At 40.7% G+C, this 20,242-nt stretch overlaps 1 protein-coding gene across 1 annotated transcript in view; it reads right to left on the minus strand.

Moving 5' to 3' along the window:
- Nucleotides 1-20,242, minus strand: part of snd1 (staphylococcal nuclease and tudor domain containing 1) — a 178,449-nt gene that overhangs the window by 62,857 nt on the left and 95,350 nt on the right. The window contains exon 17 of the mRNA XM_039791245.1: nucleotides 431-619. Within this exon, the coding sequence (XP_039647179.1) occupies nucleotides 431-619 (189 nt within the window). The remainder of the gene's footprint in view (nucleotides 1-430; nucleotides 620-20,242) is intronic.

Raw genomic sequence — 20,242 nt, forward strand, 5'->3', positions numbered from 1 at the left:
GAAGACAGATTCAGCAACTGCGTGGCCTATTTCTCGCTTAAAACGTTTTCAGAAACACGTTTCGTGAACTATTTTAGAACAATATGAGATCGTATTCTGAACGAGCCGCCATGACAGTCTGTCTTTCAATTTCCGGAGAAAACAGACCCACGTGACGCGTTCGTCCAATCAGCTGCCGGTTTTCATTTTTTGGGCAACAATACAGATTAGCGCCGCCTGCTGTTATGGAGACATATTACGTCTCGTCTCTTCGGTGTGTTCTGAGGCATTTTTTTGACCAACTCGGGGAGACTGATCAGTCCAACTACCTTTTCTGCCGACGGTTGGCCATCTGGTTGGTGTGTAAGCAGTAGTCATAGTGTCTGGCGGTGCTAGGGTTAAATAGGATGTATAGTAGTTGCAGCTCTTGTAGCATCTAAATAGGACCTACCTTCTCTTTCCTCTGTCTGCATGACTCCTCGGCTGAGACCAAGGTTTTGTAGTAAGCGCTGCGCTCTGCTGTAAAGTGGACCTTGGACAGAGCATTTTCTACCAGCGCGACTGACAGATTCACACCCTCAATGTGCAGCCATCCAATGAAGTTTCCTGCTTTGTCCATGCTCTCCACTTCAACTTCCACCTGGAACAGAAGAATAGAAGGGGAGAGGAGGAAGAAAAGAGTCCAAGTTAATGTTCTGTGTCTGAGATTAGGTTTGGGATTAAATTACAGCAATGAAGTGAAGGTGGTGGTGGTGGTGGTCGGCCGTGAGGAGACACCACTGCTTTTAAATAGACACATCAATGGAGGCCCATGAGCACTGTATTGATTTGATAGCACACACCAGATGCTGTTTCATCCCTCTGTTGTGGATTTTCCAATCAGTGATATCTGGTCTTGGCCAGCGCGGCACACATTTCTTGAACACAAACAACCAGTAGTGGCATCTTGATTTTGTGCGCATTGAGGCCAACTTGTCCTTGACATTCTCAATTAGGCACTACTGTCAGTTTTCAAAATCAGCAACTCAATTTGCAAACACTAAAAACTCGTAAGTGTAGAAATCCCAGGGCCTGCACAAACAGTATGAGTGGCTTTAAATTAGCATTGCGTATGCACTTCAATGTTAATTAAGACATTAAATATTGCCATCCTACTTTTTTGTAATGTACTATGATTTGCAATTAGTGACAGCAAAGTTGCAATTCCCTTAAGTTAACAAATGAGGGCACTGAAATAGCTAACCCTGCTGACAAAGGAGGAAAGATCTCCCAACATTACTATAACCAAATTCTGCCGATTCAGGCTAATTATCTATTCATTACATTTTGTTTCATAAGTGATGGACGACCGGGTAAAGAAGAAGGGGAAAAAAAAAAAATCAATCGATTTTTTTTATTCGACTCTAAAGCCTCAGTCAGCGAGAAAGTGAGAGGGCAGGTGTGCTGAAGAGATAGGGAGAAGTCAAGCGATTAAGACTCGGGCTGCTTAGCCTGCAGCCACAAGGGAAATCTGAGGGGAATTAAGTTTGTAAACTGCTCTGCCTTGTTCTCAACTAAAGTAAAAGCTTTTATTAATGAATGCATAATCTGTTCTATTATTAAGCTCAAAACTGACAACCTAGACATATAGCAGCAACATACATATATTCCCACTTTCTGGATTTAATTGCCATTTGGATCAAGCCATCAGCAGTGTGGAAAATAGCTAAAAAAGGCGTTTAAGGTTCTGTTGTAACAACACTTACAATGGTACATCAACAATGTAGCAATGGCTCAAAGAAAAACAAATGTCTGTGATTTGTGTCCCACAATTTATGTCATGTACAAAAGTAACTTTCTATTATTTTTTTAAAGAAATGACCTTAATAATAATGATTGTATTTTTCACTAACATGTAAAAAGGTAGTGTAAAGGCTCCACGACAAAACAGCAGCTAGGACATTTGTCTAGCCTCCCAGGTCCTGACCGTGATACGATCTAAGTCCACTCATACCTCATCTGCCTCTGTATTATCTGCTTTCTCTTACTCTCCTTCTCCCTTCCATCGTGCTATCTTAGATACTCACCCTATTTTATCTCTCTTGTCTCTAAGTGCAAAAGCGGTTACATAACTAGGCTATTAGAGCAACACTGGTCCTCCGAGCACCCAAATGTCAAAGTGGGCGAGTGCTGGGGGAAAAAAGGCTAGAATGGCTAGTACAACCTAACCAACTAATCAGTTAACCAACTACCACTAAGGGCAGCAAATGCAAAAAAAACAACAACACTGGCACCTCGACACAACACTCACTGAGAACTTGGAGGGAAAATACAAAGCTCCACTTGCAGACTAAATCTGCTCCACAAGGTGTTATAAAGTGTATGCAAAAATTAGAACAATAAAGCCTGCACACTGAAAGCTCCTGAACCAAAAACTATTATCACCACGAAAAACAAAGGGGGAAATAAAAAGACAATACTAGCTGACTTTGTAGAATGAGTGGAAGACTTCTGATTACCCATTTTTAGTCGGATCAGCCTTTTGCTCAGCAGGTCAGTCAAATAGATGAAAGAAAAAAAAAAAAGTCATGGCAATAAGACCTTTAATCACACCTCATAAGGGGGAAATTACACTCAAAAATGTCCAATTTGCCGGTTTGCTTCCATATTGCTGATAATTCACAATCCTCCTCTAAAAACTAAAGAGCTCTTCAAATCATTCCACAGAGATTTCAGAGTGGATGCAGAAAGCTATCTTGAGGTCAAGGAGAGATTCTCTCTCTCTCTGCCCCCATTCCTATACACCCATACATTGGCTAGAGGGAAAATATAACTCTCCTGTGGCAACTAGATAAATGTGATGAATGCCACAACCATGTGGAGAAACCACACAGCAGGACAAGTCTGATCAATCATGCTTTTATGGGGTCAGATGTAAACATGTGATATCCAGAGATGACAAGAGAGAGAGAGAGATAAAGATATGCTGAAGGGAGGGAATTGTTAAAATTGAAATTATTGGCAACACAGACATGTTTACATGAGTTAAATTAGTCTTAATTTCCCCCAGACCATTCAAAGGGGAAACTTAATTTACCACATACTGCCAGCCTTGAGGAAAGAGACTTTGCCTGCTACTGACAACGGCGCTACATGACTAGAGGGGTGGAGCGACTACACACATCATTTATAATAACAAATAGGCATACTAAGGAATGTTAGTAATATACTAGAATACATTCAAAATTGCATGACATGATTGACAAACCGTGGCAAAGTCAACAGGCTACAAAACATCAGTCTAAAACCACGCACCAATCTGTGAAATACACAGTGAAAGGACAGTTTGTGTGGTGTATGTTACACTAACATGTCAGAAACAGTAAGAACAGTCAAAGTGGACAATTCACCTGAACCAATAAGTCATTCAATGTAAAAGAATCACTTACGTTGTCACATTTATCTTTATGGATCAAACAATACGCATATGTAAATTATAAACCTTGGGTGACACAAAAATTCATTCAATAAAAATGAACCGGGCAGTGGTGGAGAGATGAAAGGGGCTAATAGAGAGGCCAAATGTGAAATTAAGGAGGACAAATTAATTCATAAAAACAGAGTGGAGACCCAATTCTCCACTGGCATAAAAAGGTCAACTTGGAGAGGCTTTAAATCCATGGCAGGATTGCAGAGTAATAATACTAGTGTTGGTACAGTATGCCACACTTAATACACACTTATACAATTTTTTGATACTTTCTTTTTATTATTTTACAGTTTTTTTTAACATAAACATTACTTTTATCTTTTATTCAGGTGTTCTTGAGGTGTGTCTGTAATTAAGTTATAGCCTCTCTGGCTTTAAAAAACAACAACTTTATTTTAGGCCAAGATCTGTCAAGTTGTTACCAGCTAGAAAATATTGATTTTCGATACATGGAAAAATTTACATAACATTGAGGGCATAACATTTCCGATGTTTTATTGCATACTGTTTTGTTTGCATCCTGCCTTTCCTTGCTTATTTGCCCTAGATGTTAAGTATTTCCAAAGAGCACTCCTACTGTTTCTTTGTCAACCGAGTGAGTGAGTGAGTGAGTGGAGTGAGTGAGTGAGTGAGTGAGTGAGTGAGTGAGTGAGTGAGTGAGTGAGTGAGTGAGTGAGTGAGCGAACAAATACTTTATATTCATCGAAAAAACTATATTTTTGACAACACTATTAGCAGCATTTGTCATCCAAACATCTCCAACATCAATTCCCTCTTTGCTTCCCTACTTTGCACAAGAGAAAGAGCTCAGGAGCCAGATCTAAAAACTGAATTTCAGTTTAACAAATACACACACATGCAATTGGAGTTCCTCCTCCCTTTAAAGTAAATAGCTTTAGTCACAATGTGGGGTGGACAGGGGAGGCGGAGTGGAAACTGCTTTGAGTAGAGCCCAGATGGTTCCCAGCGGAGGCTTCCTCCGAGCCAAAATGGCTCCCGCCGGAACACAAATGGGCTCTGGTAATCTCATAAATGCTGGGATTGTGTCGACACAGTGGACGGAAAAGAGAAAAAGGCAAACTACGCATACACACAAAGTCATGAACGTGTGCGTGCAAGCGCATACACATGTGCAGTCATTCACAAGTACAGAAGACAAAGCCATTTGGTACCATTGAAGTGAAACCTGGCCCGAGGGCATGTTTTATAACTGCAGCAGATTTAATTCACTTAGCTGGTTTAAAGTGAACAAAAAAAAAAAAAAAAAAGAATAGCAAAAAAAAAAAAAAGACTGCGGGAGGTGACACGTCATGTCAGAGCCAAACCCTGCACTAAAAGAAAATTAAAGAACAGGGTGGGCTGGCAATTTCAAAATTGGCAAGCAATGGGATTTTCTTTTATCACCGCATCCAAACAAAACAAATTTTTGAATACCTGCAGGGATAAAAGCTAATGGATAAATAACCAAAAGGTTACGGAGAGCAGGGTGTGTCCGATGGGTGTCCAAGCCACTTAAGACCCCATGAGGTCTAACATGGCACACAGGTTAAAAACTTGATTCAAGTATTGCTTTATGCATACATTATATGCTGCGCATTCTCTCATCAGGAAAGGAGCAGGCTATATACATAAACGCAAAAAATAAATAAATAAATAAATAAAATGATAATGACCACCACCACTCAAAGAGTGGACGAGTTAGTGAAGGAGATACATGTCTTGAAAACGAGCCTGGAGTTCACTCAGAAGGATGTGGATGAATTGAGATTAATCTGTCAGTGAGCACTTTCAATCACCAGTGATGGGAACTCTGCCACTGAGTTTTACTGCATATTCAAATGACTGAGATCACAGTTATCATCGCAGAGATTTAAGTTTGCACAAGTCAAATTACCAGTCCTGGTCGTAAAAGTTTAAAGGCAGAGACGGGAGCAAACATAGCATTTGTACAGAGTGTACTCCAGACGGTTGGCGTGTAAGCGAGTGAGAGAAAAGTGTGAGAAAGTGTGCGTCTGTACTCGCTTATCAAAGAGGGCTCTGCAATGTGCAGATGCAAGCAGTGAACACCACAACAGACTGGCAGGTGGAGACGTTTTGGCATGTCTGTATTCATTCTCATTAAGCAACAAGGAGGCAGCTGCTTTTATGGCTACTGTACTCTGCCACTTGGCTTGGCTCTCTTAAATCTTTGTGTGTCCGTGTGTATAAAATATCAATAGTCTTTAAGTAGCAAGAAAAATGATGCAGGGGATAATATTCATGGAGGGTGTTAGCGCCTGCTTGAGCGTTAAGGGATTAAGGGTTCATCACATGAATGAATCTGTGTGTGTGCACATGAATGAATCTGTGTGTGTGTGTGTGTGTGTGTGTGTGTGTGTGTGTGTGTGTGTGTGTGTGTGTGTGTGTGTGTGTATAAATGTAAAAAAAATAATAAATGTAACATACGTTAGCACACTCGGCTGATATGACAAGGTAAGGGGAGGCCAAAGTAACTTAAAGGTCCCATGACGTGGTGCTCTTTGGATGCTTTTATATAGACCTTAGTGGTCCCCTAATACTGTATCTGAAGTCTCTTTCCCAAAACTCAGCCTTGGTGCAGAATTATAGCCACTAGAGCCAGTCCCACAATGAACTTTCCTTAGGATGTGCCATTTCTGTGTCTGTAGCTATTGAGGAGGAGAGATTGCGGGGCAAGTTGGAGGGTGGGGGTGTGGCCTTGACCAACTGCCACTTTTCTCGTTTAAAAGCCATGATGTCTCTCTCCCATGGGTGGGCCAAATTCTCTGGGAGGGCAAAGCAGAGAAAGGGGAGGTAACCTTGCTTGTTATGACCTCATAACAAGAAAGATTCCAGATTGGCCCATCTGAGCTTTCATTTTCTCAAAAGGCAGAGCAGGATACCCAGGGCTCGGTTTACACCTATCACCATTTCAAGCCAATTGGAGACCATAGGCAGGCTGGGGGAACGCATATTAATGTTAAAAAACCTCATAAAGTGACATTTTCATGCCATGGGACCTTTAATGTAACCGAGAGTACTAGCAAGAGTTTTTTTAAATCCATCTCTGCATACTATCTACTCATCGCCCTCATCACCATGACTCAGAGGAAACAAGACAGGCAGATAGACAGACCGAAAGAAAGTCCGAAAGAAAGAAATAGAGAGAAAGACTTAAGTCACTCCCACCTACAGCCCTTTGCTCATACAGCAGAATAAGCCATTCATCAAACTGAACCTTGAAGATTGAAGGAGTGATGAGGTTGTGTGTAGTGTATGTGTGTGCACACTCCTTTGTGTGCTCGGGCAAAGAGATCAAACCTCCTCTAAGCATTGAGTGATCCTAAGCCCTAGATTGAGGTGCAAAGTGGGGAGAAAAGGGAAAAAAGAGGAGAGTAGAGCAATCAGATAATCTCTATACCTTAATTCATATTCCTAGCCTTCCCTATCCATTAAAAAAAAAAAAAATCAATGCCTCTGGACACTTAATTCAGAGTCATGAATGTTGCATGAAAAGGACAGTTTGTCCTTTTCATGGGCACATGTGGATTTAGGTAGAAAAAGCTGAGCACTGACAGGTCTAGCCTCACTGCTCCAAGACCAGTCTTGCGTGAAAACTCCATTTGGGGGTATGAACGGCACCATCCAACAAAAGTCCATCATTTCTCAATATTGCCCTTCATGCTGGCCTGATATGGATTATTTTTTTCTGCGTGGACACACATGGCGTGTAGTTCCTTTAAATGATACATTTGTACCCGCAAGAAATCCACAAACTGCATTTGATCAGATTTCAACCAAAAATCAATATCTTGTGAAGGTGTTCCTGTTGGGCGGAGATCATTAATCAAAGCTAAATTTCAAACTGAATGGCGTCCAGGGCGACAGATGAGCGGGGAGCACAATAAATAAACAGACAACTACTACTAGGTAATAAATCCACCATTAGTGTGACAGAGTTGCTTCAAGCAATGACAGGTATGTGAAAAGGAAACCTGCTCGGCTCCACAGTGATCCTGTAATATGTGTGTATGCGGGAGATTCTCTGGGTGTGTAATTGTATTCTCGCCAGAGACCAGGAATAACATCTCAGTTGCGCTGTCACCGTTTTGTGAGGGCAATGGCAGTGTAGACGGCACTAACCAGAAAGAAATGGAGGCAACATCCTAATGTGTATGTTGGGTAATCTTTTCTCACAAAATGTAAAGAGAAGAAAAATGAAGTAAATGTCCTAACACCCTGAAGCTGTTTACATTAAAGTGCTGTAATTTGATTGCGTGTCTCCCTCTAAAAATCTTCCCACAGCCCATTATCAATAGTGCATGTCCATTACTAAGGTCCATAAACTGCTGTTAATGGAACACAGTAGCACAGCATTGTCAGGAAAAGGGGACATATGCTAAATCCCTCAAAATAAACAAGCTATTTGATTAGAGTAATAGGCGCTTTTTCTTTTTGACCTTCTTCTAATAAAGAGACCTAACTCTAAGAAGACCCGTTTTTCTTAAGTGCTGCACTTGTTTAGTACATATCTCACTCCCTCACACCAGGGATGCCTGGGTATAAGGCCGGTTACACACTGCATGTGTCACGCGAGTGCGGCGTTTCTGTTGCGTCTCAGCTGTGTGGCGGCTGCGTGGATTTTTCTGTGTCCTACACACCAGAAGCGTGTCTGACGCGGCGCTGCTGCTGCTGCTGCTGCTGCTGCTGGGTACAGGGAGGGCTGATCTCGGGACATAGCGCCAACAGATTCAAACTCTGAAAAATGGGTAAGTGGGCTGTTTGTTTATAACAACTTTGTGTAGCTGTAAAGAGCCTACCTATCTGATGTTGGACAGTCACTCCGAACACACACTACGTTGTTATCGTAGCCTATCCTACCCTTTATATATAGCCTACTGATTTGATTAAAGCAAGACAACGGCAGTCGGCTGCAACGACTGCAAAATATGTTACAGAATATTTCGTTCTGTATGACAGGTGCAATATTTGAAAATCTTTTCTCTGAAATTCTTTATTACATTTATATCTACATTGATGTCAAAACCTCGAGACTTGAAACATCAAGATGTCATTTATTAATATGCATTCGTGTCTAAATGACATATAAACATATTTTCCTATTCTATTTTGCCTGGCAACGCTTCCAACACGCGCGTCTCACACAGGCGGTGTGTAAGCTCTAACCTGTTAGCATGGGAGCGGCTGACACGCTCGCGCGACGCATCCAGTGTGTAACCGGCCTTAAATGGCTAAATGTGTTAGCATGTCATTGTGGTCAAATCATGAGAGGAAAAAAGGGCCAGTCTGTTCAAGGAGAAATCTATAAATATAGATCCCTTTTTTCTTTTCTTTTTTTAATAGAGAGAGGGATAGAGACAGAGAAGAATAAATGAATGTATTAAACAAACTGCTATTGATCCCTTAATGGCATAGATCAGGCAGGGATGTAGATGACGTGTTAATGGGCCCTGTAATTTAAAAATAATCTTCACATAGGAAGGAACAGCAGCAGTCAGGTGGTAAAGAATGGTGAGCAGGGAAACGGATGACTCGTGTATTCCACACTACAAAAATAGGAATAAGTGCCAGAGAGGGTAAAAAGGTCTTCAAACAGTGGTAAAATGTGGGCAGTGAGACTGGTCCTGTTTTTATATTGACATCAGCTAAAATGATTGACCTATTTTCATTCACATCCCCAAAGAGAATAGTGGGTGACACATCAAGTAAGAGGCAAAACACATTCTCTCAAGCAGATAAAAATGTAAGAGAACAGTCTGCTGGCGTTTTAATTTACGGATAGCAATGGGATTTCCTTTTATCACAATGTCCACACAAAACATATTTTAAAATCCTGGAGGAGACAGAATACAATATCAGCAACACCAAGCCAGTGGGACATTTAGAATGGAAAAAGGTTGGATGAGGTGAAGCTTCCCCGTTGGCTACCCTAAGCCAGTAGGATGCCTGTGTGTGTGGGTTATTGACCGTCCCCTGCTTTGGCAAGCTAGCAGTACAGCAAGGTCTAGGCCAAGGGCCAAACCTCTGGCACCAATTCCAAACTAGGTTGCTTCATTAACTATCGGACCATGGACTCAGGACTGGCAGCTGTTTGTCAGATGTTGATCCGAGTTAAGCCTGGGAAGGGGAGGTTATAATATGCTGGAAAAACCACGCAGCATTATTTCCAAGGGTTTCTCAACATCACAACACAATGAGGGACGAGCAGTGAATGTTAATATATAAAAAAATATCAATAAAATGAGTAGAGCTGAAAGGGTTAGTCCGAACCAGAGCCAACTGTTAACACTTTACTTGGTTTCCCTATTTAGCATTTATAAGCAGCATACAAAATGTAATATTTAACACACTACAATATAGTTGTAAGCATAAATAAGCATACTGTCTGGATTGTAAGCAGACATAAGCACACTTTAAAGCATGTATTAATGTAATGTTGTACTTGTTGACATATAATACACATCTGTTTACAACTACATTATAGCGCAATATAAACAGTTAATATTAAATTAATATACTGCATAAATGTTAAATACAGGGGCCTTAAAGTTTTGCCAAACAACTTTACATTGTACAAGAGTAACAAACAGGTGGGAATGAAGGGCAGAGCTCATGTTAAGAAGAAGGAAAAAAAGAAGCTCTCCATTTACAGCGTGGTATAAGGTAAGGATTGGCCAAAGTGTTTCCTGCAGAGCTGAAGTGTGTCTCAATCTGGCTGTCTAAACAACTTGGTGACAGAAGGACACTTTCTCACGTACCCAAAGTATACACCAAGCAGCATTGCATTGAGTAAAAAACATTTTTCACTGGCAACACAGCAAACTAACCCTTACAGAATTTGAGTGCCTGCACACCTGTTTCTGAAGCAAAGAGTCAATCTTTTTTTATTTATTTTTTTATTTGAGCAGAAGCGGTTAAACGTGGCTAACTTGGCTGTTACAATAGTTGAGCTTTTTTGGGGGGTAAAACAACAATATCCTGTAGGATTAAAACACTTAACGTGTTTTTTAGGAGTGTAAGAGTTGTTGACCAAGGTTGGTCGACAGGAATGTGTTCGTGAGGGTGCCTATGTGTGTATAAACTCTCCCATGGCGATCAATGTGACACAGAGTGTCCCATGCATCATTGTCAGTGGCAGGCTGCTGTCTGTTGGTGGCAGGGTGGGGGAAAGCCGAGCGGCTTTTCTAATGACCGGGGCCATTAACGGTCAGGAAAACAAGCGTGATCCTCACCTTTAAACCCGCCTGATGACCAATAATGAGTTTTTATAGATAATTGATGTTTGCCCTGCATACCGACTGACTAATACTGACAAAACAGCTGAATAAAGGGAATTTGGTGGAGGAGGTAAAGGGAAAGAGATGGAGAAGCAGGCTGAGTAAGTCAGAGATGTTTCCAGTTAATGCAGGTGGTAGACAACATGAGCTGGCCTTGTTACCCACTAGTCTTTTTGAATCTGTTATTATATCCTGGCATCACTTGCCTTTCAAGCGGAGCTCAAACTATGTTCCTTCCATGCGTCACAGGGGAATTGTTGAGAAAATAGAGAAAATACGGCAATGGCAGAAACTGATATAAGAAATTAGCTGTTGTTCTTCCCTGTCAGACTGATCTCATAAAGTGGCGTATGTATGAAACGCCAATTCATATGCCGTTTCTTGCGTGTTATCAAGACGCATAATCGCTTTTTAACGTGTTTATCAACGCCGAGTAGTATGAAAAGACACAAGTCCGCGGAGTGATGTTTACATCCACTGTATACAGCAACATACACGTGGAAAGCACAAAATGCGTACAGATAACACGCCATTTGGCTTTAGGAAAGTGGCGTGTATGTTTACGCAAAGTCATGATCATGATGCCATGTTGTCCCTGTGGTCCTCCTGAGTAAGAGTTGAGATGTTGACTCATGGTACATCAGGCCATCTCAAACTGACACAAAAGACAAACCGTTACGGTCGCCGCCAAATGTATTGACGTTTTCAATAGTGATTCTGTTGCTGATTTAATATAAGACAACTTTTCTGTTTAAAGCAGCTACGAGGAACTTGAAGTGTTGTTCTGTGTTGACTCTAGCAGCCCCTTTGGACAAGAGCAGTAGCGTTTTTACCACTGCTGTCGTAAAGATCTTTTCTAGCTGTCACGAGCCAATGCATTAGCATGCGTTTGAGTTCGCAACCAACGTAATAACTAGAACTGCAAGCAGTTATGAACAGAGTCCAAGCCCCGGCGCAAGTTGCGGAGCCGATGCAAGTCGTTTATGTAGCAACTTTCATTAACCCAAGGACGATTTACACGAGTACAGGGGAACAAAAAGAAAATAGTAGCACGGACTGAAAAGAAGTAAAAACTGGGCGCTAAATGGAAGGGGGACGTAATTTCATGTAGGCTGCTACTACTGACATTACAACCACATCTCGCATTGTAAAGGTTAGTTTATGAATGAAATAGAGGAATAGAGGGCCAATTCAGGGTCGGTTTTGAATAATTTACAATCCTGTAATTGTCTTCATCTGCTGAAAGCCCAACCGAAGTTGACTCGTGTTTTCGCCAATCGTCTGTCACTCTCTCTTTTAGCTTTTGGTTGTTCTTTGTTTAACTTCCTTTTTTTTCTGTGACGGCACTGTCCCAGTATTAGCCATAACTACAACATAACTTCTAAAATTAAAATTAAAATACAATTAGGCCTATATAAAGAAATCTCCTGCTGCCTTTCACCTGGCTGAATACGCTAACACAGGCTTTTCTGGCGTTGGACCAAAATCTGTGACCCATCAGAATGGGTTACTGTAGAGGTGGTCTGCTGGAAAAATTGTTTCTTTAAATCAAATTCAAAATCCAAATAATTTTTTTTTTAAGCATGCAATGCACCACCGCAAACCTGCGCCCCAGTGTTGGTGTGGACAGGGCGAGGCATCAAAATGTCTGTCGTGACATCACGATGGCTGTTGACCATTGCCGATGGACGATGACATCATCTATCGGACCAACCCTAACGCCTGGAATGTGTTTTCAGCATTGATCTGACACAGTTGTGGCCCATTAAAAAGTACACACGAACAAGGTCATACTGAATCGTATAAAAAAGGAAATTGACTCTGGCCGGAACCTGCAGGCCTTTGTGATGCTCACTGACCTTCATGATCTTACCCCCCTGCCCCCCTCCTCCCAATCTCTGTCTATGTGCCCTAATACATCAATAGTGTTGTGAGGAAACTTGATCCTTCAACTAACTAGGCCTCCCATTTGAGTCCATCACTGTACCTGTCCTACGATCTCCCATTAAATTAACACTATTTATATGTGTATCCATGGTTAAGGAGGTTTGATGGGAGAATATGTACAAGTACATTTCATAAAACCTACTGTATCTGGGAAGGCTTGAAGTAAAAAGTAAAAAAAGTCAGCAAACCTAATCATGCTAAACCTGTAGTTAAATTAGTTTATAGATCCTTTGTTACCCAGATGAAAACACAACACAGCACAGCTCTCACGCAGCACAAGAGGTAGCTGAGCAAGACTGCATTGGGCCTTAACAGCCTGGTTATTAAAATCAATAACAGCAATAACTACAATCCATCTCATTTGTAAGAGAGGGGCGACATGGCATGCCGGTCGATGAATATTGAGCTACATTTGTAATATTACTAATATCATATAATTCCCCTTAACTGGGCAGTGTGAGGGTGCAGGTGGGAAAACAGAAATTGAACTGGGCTTTAAGGTATTGAACGGCTGTTAAAAACAAATGTCACATTGCTCTATGAAAGTAATTACTTTGGAACGGTTTTCATTATTTGTTTACACAACCTAGCTACTACCAATTTAAATGGAAAAAAAAATAATTGCAGGTCTGGACACGTTAGAATGGACACTGGAATTTGATTTTTAAGCATTTTGTTTTCACTTCCCAGAGGTTCATTGTGTTCTGGGTTGAGGAACCCTGCTTCTCAAGGCCCTAGGGTATCGGAAAGCATATGAGGTAAGTGTCCAAATCTTAAAAATCGCTGCCTGAAGCAGTGAATGCTTGGTGGGAACAGTCAAGCTACATTGAGCACACTTAGGGGTGGTCAAAATGATTGGAGTGGGCATTACCTCTCAAAATGACAGCATTGCTTTCCCTCAGATCCATTTACAAATATACCGTCAGAGTACATAAGTAACCAATAAAGCCTGGCCATTATTTTGCAATCACGGAGCAGTACAGCAGCAACAAAGAGGAAATAACAATGACATGTTTTACTACCAATTTTGAGCACTTCCTCCGTTTAGGAGCAGATATTCTCCTGCTCCACTTGCCACAGCTTTATTAATCAATTTAAGATTTCATAATGGAATTTTAAATATTCATGATTCTGTGGCTGCAATGACCAAACTACAGTGGGGCGCCATAGACAGCCCTGTGTAGGAAAAACAGTAGGGTTACACGATTCCTTACTGAACATTTCAGTGCACTAAAAGCTGTAGCTGATGAGGACATTAAAGAACTCTTAGAGAAGAGTTGGATGGAACCCAGCTGGAGTCAAAGACAGGAGACTGAAGAGTGGAGGACTGCCATCAGAAACTGGGCTACTCTAAAAATATTTTAATTTTCTTCTATTTAAAAGCAGAATGTTCCCAAGGGAGGAATTGACAACAATAATAACTAAAGACAAGTTAGTAAAAAAAAAAAAAAATAAATAAATAAAAGAAAAGAAAATGAGACAAAGCTGTATTGCAGATACAGAGGAAACGGAAACTTCCAAAGCACTGTGAAAAACATTTTTGCACACCACCTGGCATTGTGGCCATGTTATTTTTGTACTTCACCTCGAGATGGGGGGGGGGGAGGAGAAGAAGAAGAGAAGGGTGCGGGACAATCATGGCCAGGCCATCATCATTTGTCTCTACCTCCTTTTCTATCCTCTTCCACCAGTTGACACGGCAAATGGCATAGCCAGCCTGTGTCACTCAAAAAGCCATTTCTGTCCTCCCAGACCGTGCCTATGCTGACAGATTGAGAGAATGAGCGAGTGAACAAAGGGGTGGAAAAGAGCCGACAGAGGCATTTTTCAACATGGCTTTTTGTCAATTTCTGTGTGCTTGTCAAAATGAGAAGTAGTGCCCGGTTGCTAGGCTAGTTAGAGAGTTGTTAGGCAGGGGTGCCGCATTTATTCAAGTTCAACAGGTAAATCCTAAAGGGATGGTATAAAAGAACAGATCCAGGAGTCTGTACATCCTGGTTTTAAGAGGAAAATTATGTTGTCACTTGTGTGGCAACTATGAGGTACACTTAGACAGCATATTATACCCTTCCAAAACAAATCTTTCATGACAACAGGTAGTCATCATAGAATAGTAAATGATGATCTGACCCCAGTCAGCGGCATACAAGATAGAAACCTTGAGATGAATCACTCTATAATCATCCTACAATTTTGGCAATCCAATTCAACCTCTCTGCAAGTTCAATCCCATAAATAGCAACTGACGATCAACATATGAGATAGTGGATTGAGATGGGTGGTGTGTGGTTGTGTGTGTGAAAAAGATAAGAGAAGGGGAGGACTGATTGAATCAAGTCATGCCTACTTAGGAATCACAGTCTGTTGCTGGACTGCAAAAGATGATTCATTGCCAAATATGATTTTCCATAAAATTTTCTTTCTTCAACGGCAATGCATTTTGACCAGTCGCGACTACATAAGTACCTGCCCATGGTAGTTCTAAATGTGGCTAAATAATATGCCGTCAAATAAAAGGGATTACAGCCACCTTGCAACCTGTGCTTAGTTATCATGCCCACATTTAGGAAAACATGCTACATTACTGAACTCCTATACTACACAAGTATAATCAGACGTGTATAAAGTACTAGAGACCCAGACTTGAGTAAAAGTACGAGTGCTCTATCAAAAAAGTGACTTGAGTAGAAGTTGAAGTGCTCTTTAAGCACAACACTTAAGTAGAAGTACTAAAGTATTCAACATTTTTTGTACTTAAGTATTGCAAGTAGTTTATTTAAAAATGTACTACTCAAGTACTGACCGTAAACGTACAAGTATTGTGTTATTTAGCTAGTTATTAAAGCAAGCAGTCAAAAGTTTGAATATCACATGGTTTATATTATTTCAAATGTTTAGCCAAGGCTATAGCCAAAGGAATTAACAAATATTAAATATATTATATTAAAAATAACAAATATTAACAAATACTGAAATAAAATGTACAATTATCACACTGTGCAAGTAAACTGAACATCCTCTCCAGCATAGTAACGATTAAAGCCCCAAAAAAACTTATCACACACTAGCTAGTAACGTGTGATGAACAGGAAAGTTAGCAAGCTAGCAACATCCAGATAAACTAGCAGCTTCACATCACAGGGTCAAATGGTTAACATTCAGTACTCACTGCAGACTAAAACAACTCAGGAATAGCTTCATCTGCTGCAACAATAGCTAAATACAAAGAGTACAAACTTACATCGTCTCCGACTTCAGAACGGCAACCGTAATGAAAAGAAACCCGACGCGATCGCTGGGATTTCTTACGTAAATTACATAATTACGTAATTGGCGTATGTAACTAACGTAGCCGTAACTAAACACGCTGTAAGCTACACAGTCTCCGTAGCGTGACGAATTCACAACAGTAACGAGTAACGATGCAGCACATAAAAAAAATTATTGGATTAAAAGTATTTCATTCATCGAAAATATGTACTCAGGTAAAAGTGCAAGTAGGAGAAAAAAATAATACTCCTGTACAGATACAGCCTTTAAGTACTTAAGTAGAGTAGTGAAGTAGTTCTACTTGGTTACTATACAGCTCTGAGTATAATGAGATTCCCTGTGTTGCGTTCAGCCTGGTCTCACAGAATTCCGTGAAATGATCACGAACTACCACCACGGAAAACAATGCCAATGTAAAGTCAATGAAAACATGACGTAGCATTAAGAGCGACTATACGGTAGCGAGTAGTATGTAAGGCCGAAATTGGTTGGTTGGGGTGGTGGATGGGTCAAACACAGGACTTTCACCCAGGAGACTGGGGTTTGTGTCCCGCATGTCACGTTTCCTAAAGCTGCTTTCTTCTTTTCCTGAACCCAACCGTCCCGTTCGTCCCGCGTGTCACAGAACTGTAAGCCCACCCGTGACCTTTTCCTTAACTTCAGGGGCCGTGTTTATTTAACGGAATTCTTCCGTGGGCCCATCACGGTAGGTTTTGCGATTCCGTGAAACTGCCACAGATTTCGAGTTAAGTGTTCATTTCACGGAATTCTGTGAGATCAGGTTGGTTGCGTTCGACTTATTAAAATAACCATGTCCATGAAAAGGCAGGTTTTCTACCATCCTTTGTTGTTGATATTTGAAGTGAGCCTCCAACTCACAACACAGTTTCAAATGTGACACCTTCAGTTTGTTATCACTTTTCTCACTTTGATCCAATCACTCCTTTTCCTCCGTTTTTCTGCTTCCAAAAATCTGTGTTAAAAACAAGACTGGGCCTCTAAACACCTCCATAATGAGGAGACAAGGGAGAGAAATGGGGCTAAAATGTGTGGAATAAGAAAGAGAGAGAGAGAGAGAGAGAGAGAGAGAGAGAGAGAGAGAGAGAGAAGTGAAAGTAGCAAAGTGAGGAATAGGCGGAGGAAGACAGAGAAAACTTAGAAGAGGCCACAAGTGATGAAAGAGTGTTGAAGACAAAAAAAAAAAATGTCTCCCCTATTCCTCCTCCTCTTTCTGCCTCACAAGACTCCCGAAACGCAGATGCTGTTAATCAGCACTACCTCAGAGAGGACATGCTCTGACTAGAGAATCGGCACAGGGATAGAGATGGAGGATGCAGGACAAGCAATAAAAGAAGCAAAAAAAGTGAAGTTTAATATAGCCATTCATCACACTGGGCTGTTTGACCTAAAGTTCACATCAAGGTATAATTTAAATTCAACACATTAGCAATATATATTATACTTAAGTTTTCAATTGGCAAGATTTAAATGCATTACAAAACTCCTGGACAGAAAATGAAATAAAGACAACACATATGTTAACGTGATTCAAAACACTTATAAGGAGAGCGATGACTCCGTCATAATTCAGTCAACAAAAAAATGTTAGTATTGCGTTTTTTCCTTTAAAAGCATCTTCAGGGCTAGGCTTGCGTCAGAGCTGCAGCACAATCTTAACCGTTCCTTTTACTCGAGTACACCCAGCGCTGGATTGTGAAGCATGTGAGCAAAAGAACATGGCTCATTCACAGCTCAATACATCATAATACAATTCAGTACAATACACAGGAAGGTTGAGACGTTCTTGAGGACACAGTGAGGTCGCTAGTTACAGCCGGTTTAGGTTCATCACAGTTTGAGGAATGCATTTCTTATTTTTTGTTGTTTATAATTCAGGTAAAAACTTTCCAAGGCTAATGCAGTCACCATCTTTGGCAAGTACTGTCACTATTGTAACACGTGTTCTACGTGTCTATCACAGCACCGTCAGACACCGCCTACCAAGAGTCTGGGTCTGCCGAGGTTTCTTCCTAAAAGGGAGTTTTTCCTCGCCACTGTCGCAATAGCCACTGCTAATGCTTGCTCTTGGGAGAATTACTGGAATTGTTGGGGCTTTGTAAATTATAGAGTGTGGTCTAGACCTACTCTATCTGTAAAGTGTCTCGAGATAACTCTTGTTGAATTGAAAATTGAATCTAAGCAACGACTGAGTGTCATTTGAGTATGACCCGACAAGATAATGTATGGAGATTACAAGATATTACAAGATATTGCAAATAGAGCTGCAACGATTAATCAATTAGTTGTCAACTCTTAAATTAATCGCCAGCTAGTTTGATAAATCGATTAGTCGGTTTGAGTAAATTTTTTAAGACAAAAGTAAACATTCTTTGATTCCAGCTTCTTAAATGTGAATATTATATTTTCGGTTTCTTCTCTGTGACAGTAAACTGAATATATTTGAGTTGTGGACAAAACAAGACATTTGAGGACGTCATCTTGGGCTTTTGGGAAACACTGATCCACATTTTTCACCACTTTAATTTTAATTTACTTTAATCAACAGATTAATAGTCTATGAAAATAATCGTTAGTTGCAGCCCTAATTGCAAAGACAAAGCCAGCACATATGTGTGTGTAAAAAGATCTATTTAACAGGCACACAGTCACAGCGGAATATTAACAGCATGCGATTGTTTACTTGATACATTTGGCTTAGAAGGCATCATTTCCTACAGGAGTGCTTTTAACACCACCAGGTGTGCGATATGACAATTGTGCTTCCAAATAGGATGGATATCGCTCACCTCAAAATAGGCAGCAAAGCACATACACACTCTTCGAATTCAATTTCACCAATGTGGCCACAGGCAAAGGCAGACACCCCACTACTATCATGGTTGTGGCAAGTTACAAGCCGCAACCATCTTGTGGCCAGCTCAACACGGCTGCTGCAACAAATGCTGCCCAAACTTACTGCTTGAATACCCAATGAGGCACTTTTTAGGAAGTAAAACCCTATGCCCAAAGGCTGTGGTCTCATGGTATTTCTGCTGAATGAATAAGTAGAGAGCTCAATTGTTTCCTCAAAAGAAAATTCAAACCAATGTGTCTCAGTGGTTTCATCCATTTTCTGTAATTTATTGCTGTGCACAGCTGAGCTACTAACAAATGGATGACAGAACAGTGATGGGCAACAAGAAAAAAAACAAATGGCAGCCCTTGAACAAGAGTGTCTAGAAGGTTAAGTCAGCAATGCCATCTCCAGACAAAACATGCTTATTAAAATGCACACGCAGGCACTCAAAGCTTTGCTAGCAGTTTGCTTAACTAGAAAAGAAAAGAAAAAAAACAATCTGAATGAACTTTCAGCACATCAGAGTCACACTTTAGCGGGGGCAAATATCAAATACCTGTATCTTATCATAGCAATGGCATGGAATCCATTCATGTGAAAGCATAGGCAGCATTGAGGCAAAACAGGGATAATGAAGGCTCCAATACATCGTAACCATTACGAAGAGGTGTTACAGAAGCACAAACTTAGACATGTTACTTGCTGCAACAATCACCTCTCAACCCCATCCCTCAATTGGCTCCATCGTGTTTTTTTATTGTCCGATCACATGAAATTAAAAATTGCAAAATGAAGTCTGAAATACAGCGATAGGTTTCAAGTCAAAATTATAATTTTCAGCAGGATGTCAAAGTATGAGTGGCAGGAAGAAAAAAAAAAAAAGTGAAATCAATGTCTGCCTGGGGAAATTACCACTGTCCACTCAACTACAGTGCAAATGACCTAGACTGATGCCATCAGTGAAATAACTGACAGAGAGAATAGAGAGGGAGCACCGGTAGGAGGATTAGTAGGCAGAGGCCTGTGTGCAGCATGGGTCAATAAAATATCTACAACCAAACAATTGAACAAAAACAAAAAGCACACGAGAGATAATGCAGATTAAACATATGGGATGCACTTATTGTAGCTACTATGTGTAAAAATGTTAACTTTTAATGTGTTGTGGAAATGCAATGGGATTTCTCTATGTGTATGTTTAAAAGGTTAAACAGCCCTGTGGATGAGGAATAGCTTCATGCTTCATTTAGCCCATTCCCTTGATATGTAAACTGTAAACATTTCACTGCATTAGAAAACCACAGACATATATCTGACTTTCAACATATGTGACTGTGTGTGCAGTTCTTTTCTCCAGATACAGGGGTGAGAGCAGAAACAATATGAAATTGGAGATAGTGCATGACAGTTATGAATTCATCTTCC

This window comes from Perca fluviatilis, chromosome 23 (genome assembly GCF_010015445.1).
Source record: "Perca fluviatilis chromosome 23, GENO_Pfluv_1.0, whole genome shotgun sequence".
In the NCBI taxonomy this organism is placed as follows: Eukaryota; Metazoa; Chordata; class Actinopteri; order Perciformes; family Percidae; genus Perca; species Perca fluviatilis.